Genomic DNA, 19,165 nt, shown 5'->3' with positions numbered 1-19,165 from the left:
ACATTCATATCATATATTATAAATTGAAATAGCAAAATAAGTTTGACAAATCTAGTACCTGAAGTTGCTATAGCTGCATCAATATTGCCAGACTTGAATATTAGGAATTGGCCTTCCATATTAGACTCAGAAAATTGAGTTTTAGAAGATATATATTTGGGAGAGCTGTTTATTTGCCTCTTGACTCCTGAACTTTGGGGATGCAATCATGACCTTTTTCAAGCCACTCAAAGTTGTCATGACAGAGAAATGGGTATATGCTGGGTGCAAGAGAGAGAAGGCTGCATAGGAAACCATGGGGTTTTTCCATAATCACCTGACTCCAGAAATTGAAGTTTCAAAAATACCACATATTGCAAGGTGTGATTGAGTAATGACAGTGTGTGATGTTTTGAAGCGTATTTGTACAGCTTAGATATTTTCTCATATAGTTTCTTTGGCATGTTCTGGAGATTGCCAGGACTGCAGAGCAAATCTGAGAGGCAAACCCTGTCCAGTTCCTTCTCCATCTCCCCCCACTGTTCAGATTCCAGTTTAACACTCTTGATGTTGCTATGGGATCATCAGTGACTTAAAATATTTTCTTTTATCTCATATGAAATAACATCACTGTGGCAGCATCGTGCAAAGAAAACAGGATCAACCCTAGTTTTCTGAGGAAAGACTGTCCCTTGCATAGTAACCACTGATGCTCTCTCCACTACTTGGGCTTTTCAGCAGAGTTTGTCATGGAAGTGAAAAACATAACTGATTGAACATGGAAGAGCTAATGAAGCCCTAGCCAGAAGGTGAGACCATCCAAAAGTTTGTGAGGGAACCCAGCTGATCTCTCAGGTATCACAAATGACTTATCTGTGCTAGGTGAATTCCCCTTGCTCTGAAGCCAGCTTGAGCTTACCTGTGAAGCACTGCACTGTTCATTGGAGAATATCCACATTTACAGTAATCACGTAATTGCGTACAAATGCTTTCTGCCCAAGTGGTTAGTAGACTATCTGAAGCAGTTACAGTCTAAAGAGATCCCCAAATTTTTTTTTTTGTATGGGCTGCAGAGAGAATAGGGCAGTTTGAGGGGCTAGTGTATGCCTCTGAAGCTTTTCTGTTTGTGTAAGACCATCCTCTGATACGTGCATACTGGAATGTAGTTCAGTCCTTTCCAGATTCTGGAGAGAACAAGCTCCAAAAGGATATTTTCTCTCCTGTAATACCAGTGAAAATATATTAACCTTTACTTGATTATTTTTTGTTTAGAAGATTTCAGTATAATTTAAAAGTTTAGAAAGTGTATTCACAAGTACAAGGCCATGTTAGCAGGCATTTCACTGAAATGCACTGTATGAGTTCCTTTGGACATGCTGAATTTTTTTCTGAAATTATCCTCTTCGTTGGTGAAATTCCACACAAAAATGAAAAATGAATCTTTGTACATAATTATGAGTAATTTTTATTCTATCTTTTCAGTGATCTTTCAGCCTTTGGCAGCCTCTTGCTTTGCAGAGTTAAGCATGCTAAAATCTGTGCTTCAGAGTTGTTTTTAGAAAGGTAGGATTTGCAGGTCAAGTGAAACTCCACAATTCTCATCTCTCAGGCTCCTGCCGGGGTGCCCACTGATGCACTTCAGCATGGCTGTCCTTGTTTCCTCTCTCTTCTGTCTACTTCTTGATGTAATACAAGGGTGTCAGAGGCTTCTTGGAGTTTATGGTAAGAGGAATGAGTTTTGTGCTAGTAAAAAGAAAGTTAAAATCCTCCTTTCATGAGTCTGTCCCACTATATATCCAATTGTGTTTTCGCTGGAGATGTCTACATCTTCATTCATATCCAGCATCATGTTGCCATTATGCACTGATGAGACACTGTGCCTTGCAGTCAGCATTGTTTTAGGGCTGGACAAAGGTAGTTGTCTTCCAAAATTAATTGAGGCAAATTTGCTTAAATGCCCAAGTTTCAGTCCTGGTCCCGTGGGAAGTACTGAGACATTTGCTGCATGTTTTAGCAGTACTTTGTTTGAACACAGTCACACAGTGGCATCATTTTCCCTGAGGCATAGTCTTGAGTCTGTAACATAGAGATCCTGCATAACATTTCTCTGTAGTTCAGAACAGAGGGTTTCCTTTTCATTTAAAAAATAAACCAACCAAAAAAAAAAAAAAAAAGACTGTGCATTTGTTTATATTGCATAGCTATGGAGATCACATTTGTACTGCTAATATCTCATATGATGAGGCATCAGCTCTCTTAGCTGAAGTGTGTTGTCCCACTGACAAACTACTTGAAGGAATGCCATTATGTGGTTGGAAATGACATTGGTCATGCAGCAGGGGACAGTCTCCTGTCACAGTCCATAACAAGTCAGTGCCCAGTGGAGCTGCAGCGCTGGTAAAGCAAGACATGCCAGCTTCTGCACTGAGATGCAAACCAGAATCCCAACTGCTTGGAGCTGCTGCCATCTCGGAACACTTTCAGCAATAGCAGAAATGCTAACCCTCACCACTATCCCAATTACAGCCTGGACAGTCATTTTCTGCCTAATAGTAGCTTAATAGTTGAGATGCAATTAGTGCTTTTAATTTCCTGGTCTCAGATCTCAAACAGTGGCTTTGTTTCATCACTGAGAATTACTTGGAGTCATATGTTTTTAAAGTACATCTGATCAGTCAGGTTCATTCATGTAGTGCAAAAAAAAAAAGAAAAAATTCAAAGCATTGTTTCTCTAGCTGCTGTGGGCCAACACTGACCACTTCTAAAAATCCCACCCCGATTGTTTATACATACATGGGAGGTGTTTTGATTTTTTTTTAAGCAGATAGAGTGGTTTGTATGGTCAGAAATTGTGTAAATCACCTTCATTCTTTAATTTTTAAAATTTCTCATAGATCAGCAGACACTGTAAAAAAAAAAAAACAACACATCCACACTCAGGTTTATCATCTGGGCTATTACAGCTGTCATAAGTTAATTCTCAAATTATCTTCTCTGCAAGAATTTCTAATAGCTATATAGTATAACAAATGAAGATTGAGCTCTTTTTTGAAATTTATCATCTCGTTGAAATGACAGAGAGCTCATGTGGCATAAAAGGTCAGTTACTATGTTATATATAACTTTTTGTTTTCATCTCCTACAGTTCTTGCAGGGAACTAAAAATGTTTTAGACAACAGATGTGTAACACTTAAAATATTTGGAATGTGTGGGAATATGCTGAGGGACCACCTGTCCTGCATCGCAAAAGACAGAATCGGCTTGTGAGTGCTGGTGGTGAACAGGAGGAGTTGTACACTAAAAGTAAAGCAGAATGAAAACTACAGGGTAACTATACTAGGTTGAGTTTACTCAAGGAAACATAGCGAAGAAAGGCGAATCAACAAGTTCAATGCTCATTAATACTTAGCCAATAATCTGCATTTGAGATTCCCTTAATAAGTATAGCCTGGAGCAGTTAGTCCGTCTCAGGAAGCTCATGATTAAGAAGAAAAGAAACAGGCTTTATCTGATTTAACCTAAATAAGGTATTTTATTTATTGTTTGACTACTTCTACTAGTCAGATCCTATCTGTTTAGTTACAAATTAACAATTATGGCTAGTAATGACATTGGCTATCCTTTGTGAAAACAACAAAAAAATCCCAAACCATTTACATATTGTAGAAAACCAAGGTTTTGATAATAATGTTGATTCCTTTAGAGCCTGAGGATGTCGAGGTGATTTGTTGCTGGTGTCTGTTTTTCTCCGCATTTACTATTTATTGACTAAAGTTAGCAAATGTTGTTTCACAGATGAGGGAACAAAGGCGCAGATAGGATCAGTATGTAGCATTTGCATTTCTTCATTTGGAGTTCTGGCATGTGAGCACCCACAATTCTTTATTATCTTTTTCCTTCAATGATTTTTAGAAAGGAGGATATTAAAATTGGGATGATAGCTACTTCCCCGCCTCAGGGAATGACTGTGAAGATAGTTAATGTTTGTACCAGTTGCCCCCTCTTGTCCTCCCTGCAACTGTTGTGTGAAGCTACCATTGCTCTGGTCTGGGTTACAGCACAAAGGGAAGGTACTGCTCACTGCTTCTGCCCATAGGCAAGCGTCGACTGGGAAAATAGCACATCAGGCTCTGCCCTAAAAAATGAAAATGGTGCATAAATCAGAAACAAATTCAGAAACTCACATTCATCCCTCACTCTACGGACTTTGGAAACAGTGAAGTCTAGTTACACTTAACGGTTTATGTCTCTCTCTAAGTTTTGGGTATGGATGTGAAGCTGCCCTTCAAAACTGAAATCTCTATCTGATAGTGCATGCCCAGAGTTGGTGAATGAAACAGCTGTTGATGCACTCTCTTGATTAGGAATGATAGAAAAAGTCAGGACACACATTAGCAGTGTTTCCCACAGCGAGTACAATTCTGCTTGCCCTTGGATATAATGGCTCACTGCTGTATACTATGCAAACAAATTACACGTACTGTGGGAGCCACAACTTTAAATTTCTCAACCTTTTTGCATGCAAAAATCCAGCATTAATTATGCTTTTTTACATTTAGAGTTGTTCTTCGTTAGCTGGAGGGAGGTCTTTGTGATTAAAGGAAGCAGATTTCATTGAACCAGACTAGCTCTGCTCTGTCCTCTTTTTCACCTCCCCTCAGGGCAAAGACCAACAGCTTGAGGGTGACCCCTTAGAGAAGTTTCACTGAAAAGGAAGATGAGAAAGGCTGGACAGGCTCTTTCTAATGCTCTGCGCTGGAGCCAGGAAAAGGCAGCTGTTTCTAGCCTTTCTAATTTTTTTTTTTTTTTTTTTTTTTTTTTATTTCCCCCCCTTTTCTGGTGGCTGAGATCTGGGCTTGCTGCCATATCTGTTTGTCTGTCTGTCTCATGTTGTTTTTCTCAGAGAGCTTCAGAGGCCAGTTGCCCATAGTCAGTTGCTGGGAACAGAGGTTGTTCCTTGTATCGTCTTAACTCTCCATGCCAGAGTGTTCATGCTTGAATAGGAAACAGCAAGATCTGTCAAAATAGCCCTTTTCTTTAGGGCTTTGAGGCTGCATTCTCCATGGCCATCTGTTCCCTTTCACCCTTTTGGACAATGTTGCTATTTGAAACCAACCACTCTTTGCTCTCTCCCTTTCCCCTTGCCCTCCCCCCTGCCCCCCCAAATCTGGGAAAAAAAGTTGTTTCTGGCCCTCACTGGCCTCTAGAGGATTCAACCATTTTGTAGTCCAAGGATTAAAAGTGATATTTTGCAATTTTTTATTTTCACTGACTTTAAAAAATTTAATACATCTCAGGAGAGAAGAGTCAGTACAGTCAAAAGATCATTTTGTATTTATGCATTACTCTCCACAGAGCACTTCAGTGTCCTGTCGCTGCCTGATGCAGACTACAGTGAAAACTTGGCACATCTTGGAATATTTTGCATTATAGCAGGAACGGAAGGAACCTCCTATAGTTAAGGCTGTATAACTGTTTCCCTTCTAACCCTCTGTCTTCAGTCAAAAAAGCTTATCGCGATGAAATTTTCCAGTCTTGGTGGTTGTCCAAAATTGAATTTATTTGCTTAGTTACAGATAAAGTGAGTCATTCCTTTTTGAGAATGAGGGGAAGAAAAAAGCATATACCTCCTCTGCTCCAGGATGGGCAACTGTGCTGTGAAGAGGGGGACTGACTTGCTGAGAACCTCCTGGAAAGTCTGTGTCAGAGTGTGAAGCCAGACCCCTGTAATCCTCGGTCATTTTAACATCCTCCATGTTATATACTACCTGTGTGTGTGTGCCTAGGTACATAAACATATATGTATTTTCAGCTTTGTAAATGAGTCGGTTCTGAACAGTAAACCACTGTGGTATCTGCATGTACTAAAATGTTTTATCATTCATCTTATAATGAGAGGGAAGACATTTTATATATGTGGGTATATTGGCTGTGCAATTTAAAAAAAAAAAAAAAAAGTGGAAGTGCCCAAAGGCACTTCTTCAGAGAAGAGGTTGCATCCTTCAGCTTGTGTCACAGGCCCCTCTGCACTGAGAAATAGATACAGCCAGTGAGACCTGTATTGGCAAATGCAGACTTGTGGTTAAATACCAGTTAAGAAATGTCACAGTCAACCCTGATGATATCCGTTGTGAGAAATAATTGAGTCCCTTGTTCTGCGTTTGATAAGCAGAGTTAAAGTCACTTATAGCATCTTTTACATTTAATGTTTCCTAACTTTTATGTTCCTAATCATACAACCAAAACATTCTTTCAGTTTAGTTTTTGTGATGGATAGTATTAAGAGTTTGGCCAAATCTGAACTCCAGATGTGAACAGCTGTAATTTGCAAACATTCATCTCTAGCCCCCAAATGTTTGGCTGACCCCTGTTTCCATGTTACAGGCTGAAAGAGAATTGTTTCATCCTGGAATTTCAGTTTTGATAACTCTGGCTCATGATCCAAGCTTTACAGCTCTAAGATTGTTCTTTTTATTTACACCTAGAGGGAATTGTTGTAACTGTAATCTATGGAATCAGCGTTAAGAACACTGAAGGCTAAATTTTCAAAGAAATGACGATGGTCATCATACAAAGTAAAGCAGTTTGCTCCGTTTGCATACAAAAAAATTCTCAACTTGAAGTACAATTTAGCATTGATTATTAAAGATAGTACTTGTGGTTAACATCCCCACCCTGGAATCTTAATTATTGCATGTTTCAACCCTCTGTATCGAGAAATCGTTGCTCACTAAATTTGAAATTGATCCGGAAAGAGGACCACTACTGAAATATTCCTGTGCTCAGGAGCGAAAAGGACAGGTAACTTAATTCACTAGTTCAAATCCATGGAACTAGGCTGTGATCAGAAGTTGTTTGCTAAGGCTTTTTATGCTGAATATATCAAGAAAGGTCCACTGTGGTGTAGGCTGAATGTCAGTGCTAGTGTTAATTGAGCGAACTCAGGTGTTGGCAGTGGCCTGGCTTTAGCAGCACAAAGCTCTCTGTGGCTTCTCAGCAGAATATATTTACCAAGGCAGACCTTAGTGCTCATTTAAAACTAGCTTGCATACACCTACTGTCCTTTCTGTCTGCCATGTAGGCATACCATCAGCCTGCTCCCTGGGAAATGGACAGCCATCTCAGAAACACCCTGGGTATGTTAGCACTAATTGGTGCTTTTATTGGCCACTTCGATGGAGAACTCAATGTGTGACAGAAACTCAACTCTCTCCCTCCTACCCCCGTCACCCTTCTGCGCCCTGACTCTCAAATGTAATTTAAGGTTCATTTGCAGAATGGCTCCTACCTCGCCTGGAGTACTGCTGTTTTTGCCTGCACTGTGTCAGTTTTCTGGGTACAAGAGCTAAGCTGCCAAGATAGTTTCTTTACCAGAATATATTTTATGGAAAAAAAGATGTAGGCTGTGAGAATACATCTGTGTTTCAGACTGCAGCATCCTAACATGACTCTGAAACTCACTGCAGTTTCAGAGCTACATCTCCCTCTCCTCCCCCCAGATGTATTAGTTTTTGTTCTGCCTTGCAGGGATTCAGCCATTTAGGCTTCCAGACTTCAGAATGTTATGCTGGGGCTTTTTTTTGTCCCTGTCAAGGAGGAGTGTGACAGCTGGCTTATTTGGTTCTAGCCTGGAAAGTTCGGAAGTGGCAAATCCAGATGAAGGGTAAACACTAGCAGAGACTGATGAAGTTTAGCAGCTGAGATTAACCATCCTGGGAAAATCAGATACGATAATGCCATGGCTGTGTAGGTCAGAGGGCTGAGGCTTGCGGCATGCAAGGCTTCAGTTGCTCTGACAGCGGGATTCTAAATCTCGGTTCTTTATTCAAGCCTTAAGGGACTTACACACGTGTAATTCTAGCATTCAACCCCCTCCCTCCTACGTGCCTTCTGATTAATATCATGATCTGTTTAATTCCCTGAGGGAACTTAACCAAAAAAAATACAGCAATAACTTGTAGCATGATTGGTGAGGTGATAATTAAAAGCATTTTCTGGTTCACAGGGCCCTAGCATTGCCAGATGCCATGATTGGGCAAGCTTTGTTTTTCAACCTATGCATCCTTTATATGTGCAGGCAGGCAAAATTCCAGATCTGGGTTGTGTGGGGGGTTTTTTCCCCCACTTAGGTCAATGGTTTGGGATTTTATTTTCTAGACTTGGAGAGACAGGAAGAAGTGACTGCATATGAGAGGTTAGATGGAAGAAGCTGCTTTAAGCTTTAGTGGTGAGCAATGTGAGAAAGAACTCTGGATACGAAGAGACTGGTATAAATTAGTACAATTCTAGATTTTAGAAAAGGAGGGAATTTCTCAAAAAGCACCATTAGAAAGTGAAGGAGGGTGAACTGAGGGGTAAGAGTTTATCCTTGGTTACAGAAAGGAATTGACTTAACCACTGTCTTCTACTTGGTCTTCACCATCTTTCCCACCAAAGCACTACTCAGTTGATCATTCCCTCTAGCAGTGTACCAGTGATAGAGTGCCGGAAACTCATCACTTTGTGGTATGTTGTCAGGCCACAGAGGCAGAAGATTTACACCAGTAAAAAGAAAGTATCTGTTCCCAAGGATCTCCACTTCACAATTCCCTGATTTGGGCCCTGTTTCAGGTGCTGTAAACCACCAGCTGTCTTCCCACCTCCACAGATCTCCCGAGACCTGACCATTTTGGTCATGGCTGGTAGATTGTCTGGCAAAAAATCAGACCAGCTGGATTTTCTCGTTTCTTAATGTCAATTCCTTTTTTAGGTCAGCAGACAGGAGTCTCAGTACTAGCATGTGTATGCTTCTGTCTGTCTGTCTGTCTCTTTCTCAACTCAAAACAGAACCAACATGAACTCACTATGTCAGGGAATGAGATCCTCTGGTGCAAAACACACTGGTTACAGTGGGCATCCTGGTGTGGGATTAAAAACAAACCAGCATCTGTCCAATTCTCTGGAGGACCCTTCCTACATCTTGACCTGGATAGAGGTCCCAGCTGATTTTTTGGGGGTAGAATAATGGTTAATATTACTTATTTGAAAAAGCTTCTAATGTTTCATGGAGAATACTGAAAGTCCCTATTTATATATAGATTTGCTGGCCTGTCACATATTCTGGTTTATTTTCCCTCACCCCTTAGGGAAGATTCCTTGTAAGTGGGGAATAATCAGCAGCAGCTAAGAGACTGCAGTTCTCATAAAAAGAAGGTCTTTAGGTCAGGGACTGTCTTTTTGTTCTCTGTTTGTGTAGTGGTTTGCATATTGCAGATCAGTGCTCTAGGAGTTGTCACAATAGAAATAGTGAACGGCTGGAAAAAAGACAGCAGACCTTATTCTTGATCTAATATCAGGTTAACACTGTAAAAATCACTCAGAATGTGTACACAGATACACATAAATATAATGATAAACAAATAAGTGTGAAAACTCACCTGTTTGAGACATATGAGATACACAGTGTTGTCTAAAACGAGAAGTGAACTCATTTGCTTTCTGTCACATTCACTGCTGTCTCCATCAGAATTTTGCAGCTGGAGTCTATAAGTGACAATTTTTGGTCTCTTGATGATAACTGAATCGGAACAGTCTTTTCAGTGTAATCTCTAGTAGGTGCTTCAGTGCTGCAGCAGTAGCATAGCTACGAACTAGGGGTGGTCAAAAAAATTTCCATTGAAACTTGTTTTTTTTTTTAACTGGGAATTAGTAGAGGTTTGCACATAATTGCTTCATTTGCTAAGTATGTTTTGATGGCTATTTTTTTTTAAAGGAAAACTAAATTGCACATTATTGATTGCTAAACAATTCCAGCTTTCAGCTAAAATCTTTTTGCTTAAAATTAGAGGTAAGCTGAAATAATCAAGGTGGGGGGGGGGTTTGCACAGATTTAGAACTAGGTATTTTGGGGAGGTAAAATTGCCAGATTCCCTCTCTTAATAAAAGGAGGAGAATAAGCATTTCAAAAGTTTGAATTTTTACATGGCTCATTGTGCGGCCAAGCTTAATTTCTTACAGCAGCAACTGGTTTTCCTGCCATATGTCCTAAATAATAAAAGACTGTATGAAGGCAGTACTGTGCTCTGGGAAGTTTTGATTTTTCTCCTAAGATGAACCAGACTCTGCTGTTGATATGCCTGTGTAACCCATTAGCTGAAACAGATCTGTACCGTTGGAATGGGGAGCAACGTTTGCTTTAGTGTCTGTTCCTACAAATCAGTAATTTGTGTTTGGTAATTACCTGGGTGTATGTGTATATGTGTTTTGGTCTGTGCCTTGTCTCACAAATGGTGGTCTAAGTAGCTGTCTACTGCTAGGGCCATGGCTTTAATGTAAGGGACCTGATTCTTTTCATCTTCACTCATTTTCTGTTTATTTTGTGAAGGTAGGGTATATGACAGCAAGAGTTTGGGACATACCTTGGCTGACCAGTGCAGAGAGTGAAATGGTCACCACTGTAGGATAAGAGAATCAGAGTCACCTTTTGCTGAAAGAAAAAGCTGTGGAGAAGGGCTGAAAATGGCAGAAGTCAGCATGTGGGAGTTTGAAGGGCGCTGTGGTTAGTTACTTCACAGATGAGTTTGTCCTGTGGGTTGTTTTTTACTGTGTGATGGGTTTTTCCAGCACTGGATATTTTTATACTTGTACTTTCTGAGTAGGTGAAGATGGAAAAATAGATTGGGGGGTGAGGGTTTTTTCTTTTCTTTTTTTTTCTCTCCCTTGTGGTGTCATTGTTAGAGATCTGCACCAAAAATACAGACTAAATGCAATGCAGGTGAAAAGCAGTGATCTTTATGAGCTCTGCCAGTGAACCAGAAAGCTGCACAGCCTGAGCAAGAGGGAAAGTACTTTCATTCTTATTGCATGGTGTGCTGGTTTTGTTGAGCTTAGTAGTTTAATTCTTTATAAATATTTTCTCTGTACTTTTGGAGAGTTTTTTCCTCCTTTTTGATAAATCAGGCTTTTATCAAGATGATTCGATGTTAATGTTTGAAAGATTCGAGGACTGTTTGCTTCTGTATTTTGTTATTTCACTGTTGTATTGTGCATCGATCTCTTTTTGCATTTGATGAGAAAAGATGTTTGCATTACCAAAATGACAGAGATTGCAAAGGGGCCCAGTGGTGGGGATGAACCTGCCAGGCAATGACTCTTTCATCTGGAAAGAGAAAAATCTATATGAGAATGTGGAAGGGGTGGAATTCATTGCTCTATGCAGTTATACCAACAAGGAACAGGTTATTTTTAAAAATCAAGATGACAGTCACATTCTGTCTATAAGACTTACTGCATTTAAAAAATGTTGTTTTAAGAAGTCTATTTCATTTGATTCAAGACACTGGTCTAGTTATCCTAATTTTCATAGGATGAGACACTGATGAAACTGAAATTCCATTACGATTAAATCCCCTTTAACCATGTTTGCCACAATTGGGACTTGGTTACGAGGCTTTAGTCTTTAAAATGGTGCCTCCTTATATGTAGAGGACAAGAAAATCTTTGAGACCATGTCTATACTTGTAATTCTCTGGCTGGACGTAATAGAATAATCCCAGAATCAGTATTGAGCTGAAAAACTTTAATCCTAATGTTCACTCCAGTGAAAAATGGAAGGTGGAATAAACCCACTTTTCCCAACCTGCCTATATGTGGCATTCATCTCTAGTGATAAGAAAGGTGCTTATGGAAGGTTTGTTCTAATTGCATTGATGGGGGGAAACAAAATTAATCTAGCCCCTGTGTAGAAGTAGGGCCAAGTGTTGTTGCCCAGTTCTACCGACAACTCCTTCCAGGGCAGTGAAGCCCATTGTGAGCCTTTTCTTCTGCTTGGAAGCAGCGCTGCAGGCCTCAGTTGAAGAATCACCCTTTCTTCTTTGGTTCATTTTTTCCCTTGTTGTGCAGAGGCATTTACTTTGCATTTGACTCAGACCACAAGAAGCTTTATTTTCACTTGTGACAGCTGTTCAGCGAGAGTGAAGCAGCCAGTTCCTCCTTTATGCTTGCGATCCAGAACAGATACAGTCTCTGCTGGTGTCTCTGCCGGTGCCCTGAAGAGCTCAATTTCACAGGAGACGGTAGAACAGGTACCTCGTGCACTCATTGGCCTGTCTGTTGACGTGCCCTTTGAAGATCAGTTTAATGCTAGTTCTTTTTGTGTGAGGAAGGAAGGAGTGTTTACAGGAATTGAAGTTACCACTTCGTTTTACTTGAGCTGGATCTGAATATGTAAAGCAGGGGGTTGTTTGGAGGCATTCTCCCACCCTTCTAGCATGCACCTTCTCCTCCCCATGCTAGGATCCCATCTCTGTGCTTCTGGACACCCACTCCCTTTTCCCACATACTGCATCCATAAACTGATATCTGCCACCTTTCTCTCATCTGTCTGTCAGCCTCGTTTTCTTACTCTCCCTAGTCCCTGTGCTCCCTGTATCACCTGTGTCCTGAGCAGAAGCCATCACGCTGGCAGTGACTGGAGCGAGAGCTGTGCTCTGAGCAGGCTGGAGAGATGGGAACTGCTGCCTGTCAGCTGATTGCACATCACTGGCTCTGTGGAAGCATACACCCCACAGCATGGATAAGCACCATCATGGCACAGCTCAGAGCTGTTGCTCCATACCACTCTGAAGTGGTTCAGTTGGACAGTTTGGGGACCTCTGAGCAGAGACTGAAGTCCCTTATGAGCCTGTTTTCTTCTTGGGCCAAGGTTGGTCTGACACTCCCATGTCCCCAGTATGAAAATATCAGGGTTTGGAAGAACAAGGCAATGTGTACTGAAAAATACCACTCTCTCTTTGAACAGTATTATTTATCCACTTCCTTTGTCCAGTTCATTAATTACTAAGTAGCGGTTGAAATAACAGAAAAGATAAGTCCGAGGTTTTTCTAAGGCCATGTTTGAATATAAATCTGTTTTCTTAACATATCCTCTTTCCTTCCTCTGAGACATTTACTATCTTTTTGTGTTTAGAGCAAGGAGAAGGAATGAAACTTGTGCTGTCACTGCCCTTGAACTTCTTTGCAAAGCTGGCGCTGTTTCCCTCTCAGTTTACTTCACTTCTTGTTGGTTTGCCTCTCTGTCTGCCTAATGCATCAGCTTGCAGGAGGATCCCTTATAAAATGGAAACCTTTCCTGTGAGGCATTCCTTTCCACCCTGTAAAAAGTCTTCACTGTAAATTTGCTCCAGGCTTACTAACCACTTTGCACTGGAGTCATAAATTTGAATTAACTTCACAGAAGAGGATTTGCCTGAAAGTGGATCACACAAGCAGCCCTCTTCAGACAGGGGCTGACACCGTATGGTACAGTGGGCTTTCTCCTGCATAATAAAATAAAATAAATGACAGCAATTAGCTTGCTCATTCTACCACAAGCCTTACACCTCTAGCACTTCTGCTCACTTTGGGACAGGTTTTAGGCCTGGAAGGAATGCAGAATTAGGAACTGCTATGGAGTGATATCTCCATAATATCAGCAGGCTTCAGACGTTTAACTGCTTAAATGCCCAGCTCAGGATTGCAACAGCAAGATGTTGCTTCTTCTGTTACCTAATAGCAGAGACACATAATTTGAGGGAAGTTTGGATGTTTTATGCCAACAGTAGCTACTTCTGGAATGTCTGGGCTTTTTGTCTGTAGTCAGAGGCCCCCAGGTAGTGGTGGGTGAATTGCTTCTCGGTGGTGTGGAGTGGTGGCTTCCAGCTATATAGAGGGGTGCAGTTACACCAGCTGTGAGGGTAAGACCTCCACACCCACCAGAACTCACACTTAGCTGCCTCACTTTTGAATTTTGAATTTTGAATTTTGTGATTCCTACCCATTTCTAGCAGGTGGGAAAGAAGGACAGTGTTGACTACAGGAGGAACTTGCAACTTATTCCACATGACAAAGAGAGGATCGCAAAACTTTAAAGCTGCTTCACTATCTTTTATTCGCCCTTAGCTTGTTTGTACAGTAATGACATATTACTTTTGTGGTCTTAGCACAAAACCAAAAGTTTGTAGAACTTAATGAACTTAATTAAGTAACTTGGTTTAAGTAATTTTAAGGGAATGGAATACAGACCTCCCAGCACCCTGCTTTAACACTTGAACCTGTTCTCTCCTCCAGCTGGCAAATTAAATCCAAAATGTAGATGAAGAGAAATTATTATTGTCAGCACATCCACCTTCGCAATAGAGATGGGTTAGACTAATTAACAGAAGAGCATTCCTAATACTGAAACTTCCAGTTAGGTGATCCTGTGGTGAGTTATTCAGGTGGAAGTTTGATGCTTATTGAGATACTAATACCTTTGTTTTGAGGAAAGAAAAGCAGCCATCCCTACTGGATGGCACAACTGTAGCCTGTTTTCAGACTAGAACAGATGTTGTTCTGGAGAAGCAAATATTGTGCATGTCACAGTGAGTTTTCATGATGTGGGAAGTACAGAGTCCACACTCTTGTCAAACTATTGGCTTGAACCTGGTGCTGCACTCATTTCTTTTGTAGACCTTAAACATTTAAAGACCTAATTCAAATCCAGTTGATGTTAATTGAACCTTATATTACTCTGGGGAGGAGTTTGAGCTCTTCAGCTGAGTCCTGTAGCGCACTGCAATCATTGCAGGACCTTCTCTCCAGCCTGCTGCTCTCCTCTGCCTAATGCAGTCTAATAAGGTATCCTTCTCATGGGTTGCAAGCTACCACCAGTGATACAAATAATGATTATTACTGCATGCCAACACTTTTGGTCTTGCCCTTTACTGGATATTTTTCCAAAATAAAAGTTTTAGTGAATAAAGAAATTATGTTTTTGCTCTGAATAGTTGGGAGGAAAAAGTAACAAAACCCACAACCTTGCAAATGTAAAATCAATGAAGAGTTTTAAACCCAAATCTTCCAGAAGCTCTGCTGGGCCATGTGATGACTTTGTCATCTCATTACAATATTGCTTCCAAAACCTACTACTTATAATTTTAAGTTTCAACATTAACCGTTGTATTATTGATCGTTTTGATAGAAACATAAGGCTGCTCTAAAGTTTGTATTGCAGAGTAAGTCTCTGGTCTAACTTTAACTGACTTAGTTGACAAGAATTTCATGACTGTCCTGGGGAAGCAATTTTGTTTGTTGCCTGATAGATGACAGGAAGTTCCCTGACTTTAAATCCAACTTTCTCTCATTCACTTATAGCTTTTTAGCAGTACGGACTGTCTGCCTCAGTTCAATTTTCAGCTTGTACATGATCATTTATACCCACATAACAACTGGGATTTGTTTCTGAATTTCTTTGGTTTGCCTGGCTTGCTCTGTTCTTGAAGTGTCATTTGAAGTACAAATAAGTCACCCATCTGCCTGTTCATCTTACACAGAACTTGTGGTAAACAGAGATGAAGGTCTCGGACACCTACCTGCCTGTGTATGTGTGTATGGATGAGTCTCTGGTTTCAATACAAGAAAGCTCAGGTGCAATGGCAGTTCAGCAAGCTGGATCATGTGGCATTACTGGAAACACTTCTTTATGTTGTCATTGCTGATTGCAGCAAAGTGCATTTCCTTCAGGTCATATAAAGTTCATATGATTTCAGAGACACGAGAATGACTCCCTTATTTGCAAATCTTAGAAAATGTATAGGATGCCTGGTGGCATGAAGCAGTATTCTCATTTTTGGATCAGGGTATTGTGGCACCACATTCTGCTCCTTTAGCTTCCTTTTTTGTTATGTCATTATACGCTGTCACTCTGCTTCCCTCTCCTCTGTGCTCATAGAAAGCTGGTTTGCTTGGGGGCAGAATATCTAAAGAGGAAAAGGCAAGTGTCCCCCATGCATGGTGCACCTCCAGATACCTAGACAATGTACCAGTCTCTCCAAGAAGGTAGGTACAATTTTGCAACATATCCTTAATTCTTGGCACTTTGTCTAGGTATCAGAGGGTGAGATGGAGAACTCACACTGCAGTTGTGTAAATAAATCAGGTAGGAAATTAATGCGATAGTGCCATCTATTAAGTACCAGTTGTGAGTACCTAGTTTAGGAAATGATCTGAGATGACTGATTGGAGTTTCCATGCTGAACCCTTCTCTGTTGCGCAATCCTCATGCAGTTTCATATTTATCTTCAGGAGCTTCTGGAAGTGGGAAGAGGGAATCAGGTTATGTGACAGCAGCGCTTGGCAACACATGGAGTCACAGCGTCAACACCAGGCTTATACTACAATATCATGACTTGCTGACAAGACAGGTGAGAACAACAAAGAGAATTTAAATAAAGCTACACCAGCAGTGCTCGGTCAGATGGGCTAACTGTGTCCTTCAGCCTCTGTGGTTATGCCACGTGTGTTGAGAACCTGGCACTCTACAGCCAATTTCTTACTTGGGGTGGGGGGCAGTTAAGTGTCCTTTGCTTTTCAGGGATAGCCAGTCCTCTGGTGCTTTCCAGTGTTAGGATGGGCTTAATCCAAGTCATAGGGCCTAGCATTGGCCTGTTGGCACATGCATACAAGTTTTTTGAGTTTTTAGTGCATTTTATGTTGTGGAGATGAAGGGTAACCCTTACAGTGCTTTCCTGCGCAGGGATTTTGGGGCAGGGGTAGGAGGCTAGTCCTTTCACTGCCATGATTGTTTTGCTGTCATCCCTTCCACAGTTTGTGCCAAATTTTGTCTGTGACACTTAGGACAGGGAGCACTCTATCTTCTGCAGTTACTGTTTGCAAGTGGAAGCTTGCTGCCTGCACCAGCAACCTTAACTTTGAGCAGTAAGTATGGTACCAATTTTCCAGAAATATGCCTGCAAAAAGGAGAAAGCTTACCCTTTTCACTAAGAGACTTCATGCTTTTGAGTGAAATACAGTAGCATTTTTGACTGCAGTCTTCACCTCTTAATTTAAAAAAACTGAGAAAAACTAGGACGCAAGACATTTGGGGTTTGATTGAGGGAGTAACTTTTTTTTTGTTTTTAAAAACATCATAACCCATGATTTCATCTGTCCCTTGGGATATCTGTGGTTATAATCTCTTTTGGCTTTGTCTATTCTGTTTTTGCATTGATGTAACTCTTTCCAAAGGCTGTGACCCTCAGTCTTAATGTTATTGATTTTCCGCCCATTAAAGTAGAGAGTTGTCAGAAAAATTGCTATGCAAAATTTGTGCCATCTTACTCCTATAGCATTACAACTCATGTGCGTTCAAACTGGTGCTCCTGGTTTTACTGCCATAACACAAGGTTTCTCACTTTTAGGTTGTGTTCCTTAGAGCCAGAGGAGAGGAAGCCATCCTGTTTTATTCTGCTCATTAGAAGTAAAATTGTATTGATGGCAATTCTGTTGCTGTGAGTAGTGGGCACTGTGTAGCAGTGGTAGTCCTCTGGACTCCCAGGTAGCAGGTTGAGTGTGTCAAATGCAGGTAGAAAAGGCATCTTTGGGACTTGTATAGAAACATACTGCTGCTGCTCTTATAAGTTCTCTATGTTCTGCTTCTTATTCTGGTCTGTAATGAGTTCTCCTTTTCTACATGTGTGTGCAAAATACAAAGCTGTTCACAAATTTCCTGGATCACTTTGGAGGTACATGAGAGGTGGAGTTGGCAAAGGGAAAAGGGCAGAAACTGGGCTCTGTGCTACTTCATGATGCACAAAGTTGGCTAAAAAGGATTAAGAACATTCATCTGGTGGTGGAAAGAGAGAGCAGTTTTCCTAAAGAACATTCAGATATTAAATGTGTTTTTTTCTGATTTTGTTTGAGAAGTAATAGATTGCAAGTGTATGAAATGTTGTTTTCAAGAGTTTAAAATTCTGTTATAAAAATTATATTATGATCTACTTTTAAAAAAAAGCAGAGTTTTACTCTGTTCCTAGCTGGGTTTATCAGGTGCACCACCTTGCTTGCATGTGAAGCCACGGGCTCATTCTGGTTTGGTTAAGCAGAAGAATTAAATATACAGAGAGGAAAAACAACCTTAAAGTAAATGTTAGTATATTTTATTAAAAGCGAAGTAATTTGAAACAGAAGTGTGATATAAATAGTGATATGTCTGTGAAGTTCATGAATGAAATGGGATATGTCCATGATGTCCTGTGAGTATTTTCCTGTTGCTGATATCTGTGTCCCTTTTTTAGATAAATTCTCTTTTCTTAAAGTTATAGAAATCTTTCTGCTAAACATGCAGTTTCCAGTTAGAGGAAAGCATCTAGAATTACCCTACCTGTAGCAGCACTGTACTGATTAAATTACTGTAGTTTTACACACATATGTTGTTTCATAATTGCTTTATACCCACTTTCAGAAATGAATTGTGAATAAAGGTGCCTCAGTTCTTGAGATGCCATTTCAGTCATCGTAAGGTGGTTCTGCCAGGAGGTATTGAATATCAGTGCTTTGAAAATCAGCACTTTTTAAGGAAGCTTAACTTGGAGGTCCAAAAATTCCCAAGTCAGTAATCACTTTTACAAATTCTCATATTACTGTATTTAAAAAAAAAAAAAAAAGTGCCTGTGATTACCTGTGTAGTCTTGGTTTTAAAGTGAAATTCTGCTCCAGGAAATTACTGAAAGCACACAGTTGTTCCAGAGATGGGTAAAAAGTAGTGCAAAACCACGTTTTGCCTGCTTTTCACAATTTGTAACCCTGCAGAATCAATACTGTTCAAAAGATTGGCTGAATGGTCGCAGTCAAAGAGTTGTGGTCAGTGGCTCGATGTCCGAGTGGAGAACAGCGATGAGTGGTGTTCCTCAGGGGTTGGTGTTGGGACCAGCACTGTTTAACATCTTTGTTGGTGACACTGGGATGAAGTGAACCCTCAGCAAGTTTGCTGATGACACCAAGCTGTGTGGTGCGGTCGACACACTGGAGGGAAGAGATGGGCCATCCAGAGGGACCTGGACAGGCTGGAGAGGTGGGCCCGTGCAAACCTCATGAAGTTCAACCAGGCCAGCTGCAAGGTCCTGCACATGGGTTGGGGCAATCCCAAGCACAGATACAGGCTGGGTGATGGGTGGATTGGGAGCAGCCTGGTGGAGATGGACTTGAGGGTATTAACAGATGGAAAACTGACTATGAGCCAGCAATGTGCGCTCACAGCCCAGAAAGCCAACCATGTCCTGGGCTGCATCAAGAGAAGTGTGGCCAGCAGGTCGAGGGAGGGGGTTCTTCCCCTCTACTCTGCTCTCGTGAGACCCCCCCCTGCAGTGCTCTGTCCAGCTCTGGGGCCCCCAACATAAGAAGGACATGGAC

The 19,165-nt window shown here is 40.9% G+C and overlaps 1 protein-coding gene across 7 annotated transcripts in view; it reads left to right on the top strand.

Moving 5' to 3' along the window:
* RAD51B (RAD51 paralog B) overlaps window positions 1-19,165 on the top strand; it is a 409,346-nt gene that overhangs the window by 237,266 nt on the left and 152,915 nt on the right. For 4 of the 7 annotated variants that reach the window (XR_012628885.1, XR_012628884.1, XM_074868071.1 and 1 more), the window contains exon 9: window positions 16,061-16,179. The exons of 2 other annotated variants lie outside the window; for them this stretch is intronic. Coding sequence is in view for 2 of the 5 variants with exons in the window: in XM_074868071.1 (XP_074724172.1) it covers window positions 16,061-16,179 (119 nt within the window). In the remaining 3 variants the exon portion in view is untranslated. Of the gene's footprint in view, window positions 1-16,060; window positions 16,180-16,582; window positions 16,694-19,165 lie in introns of all 7 variants that reach the window. One more of the 7 variants, XR_012628886.1, reaches the window with a different exon arrangement.

The sequence above is a fragment of the Strix uralensis genome, chromosome 4 (genome assembly GCF_047716275.1).
Source record: "Strix uralensis isolate ZFMK-TIS-50842 chromosome 4, bStrUra1, whole genome shotgun sequence".
NCBI lineage: Eukaryota > Metazoa > Chordata > Aves > Strigiformes > Strigidae > Strix > Strix uralensis.
The sequence above is the reverse complement of the archived record's forward strand: the minus strand, read 5'-3'. Positions and strand labels throughout refer to the sequence as shown.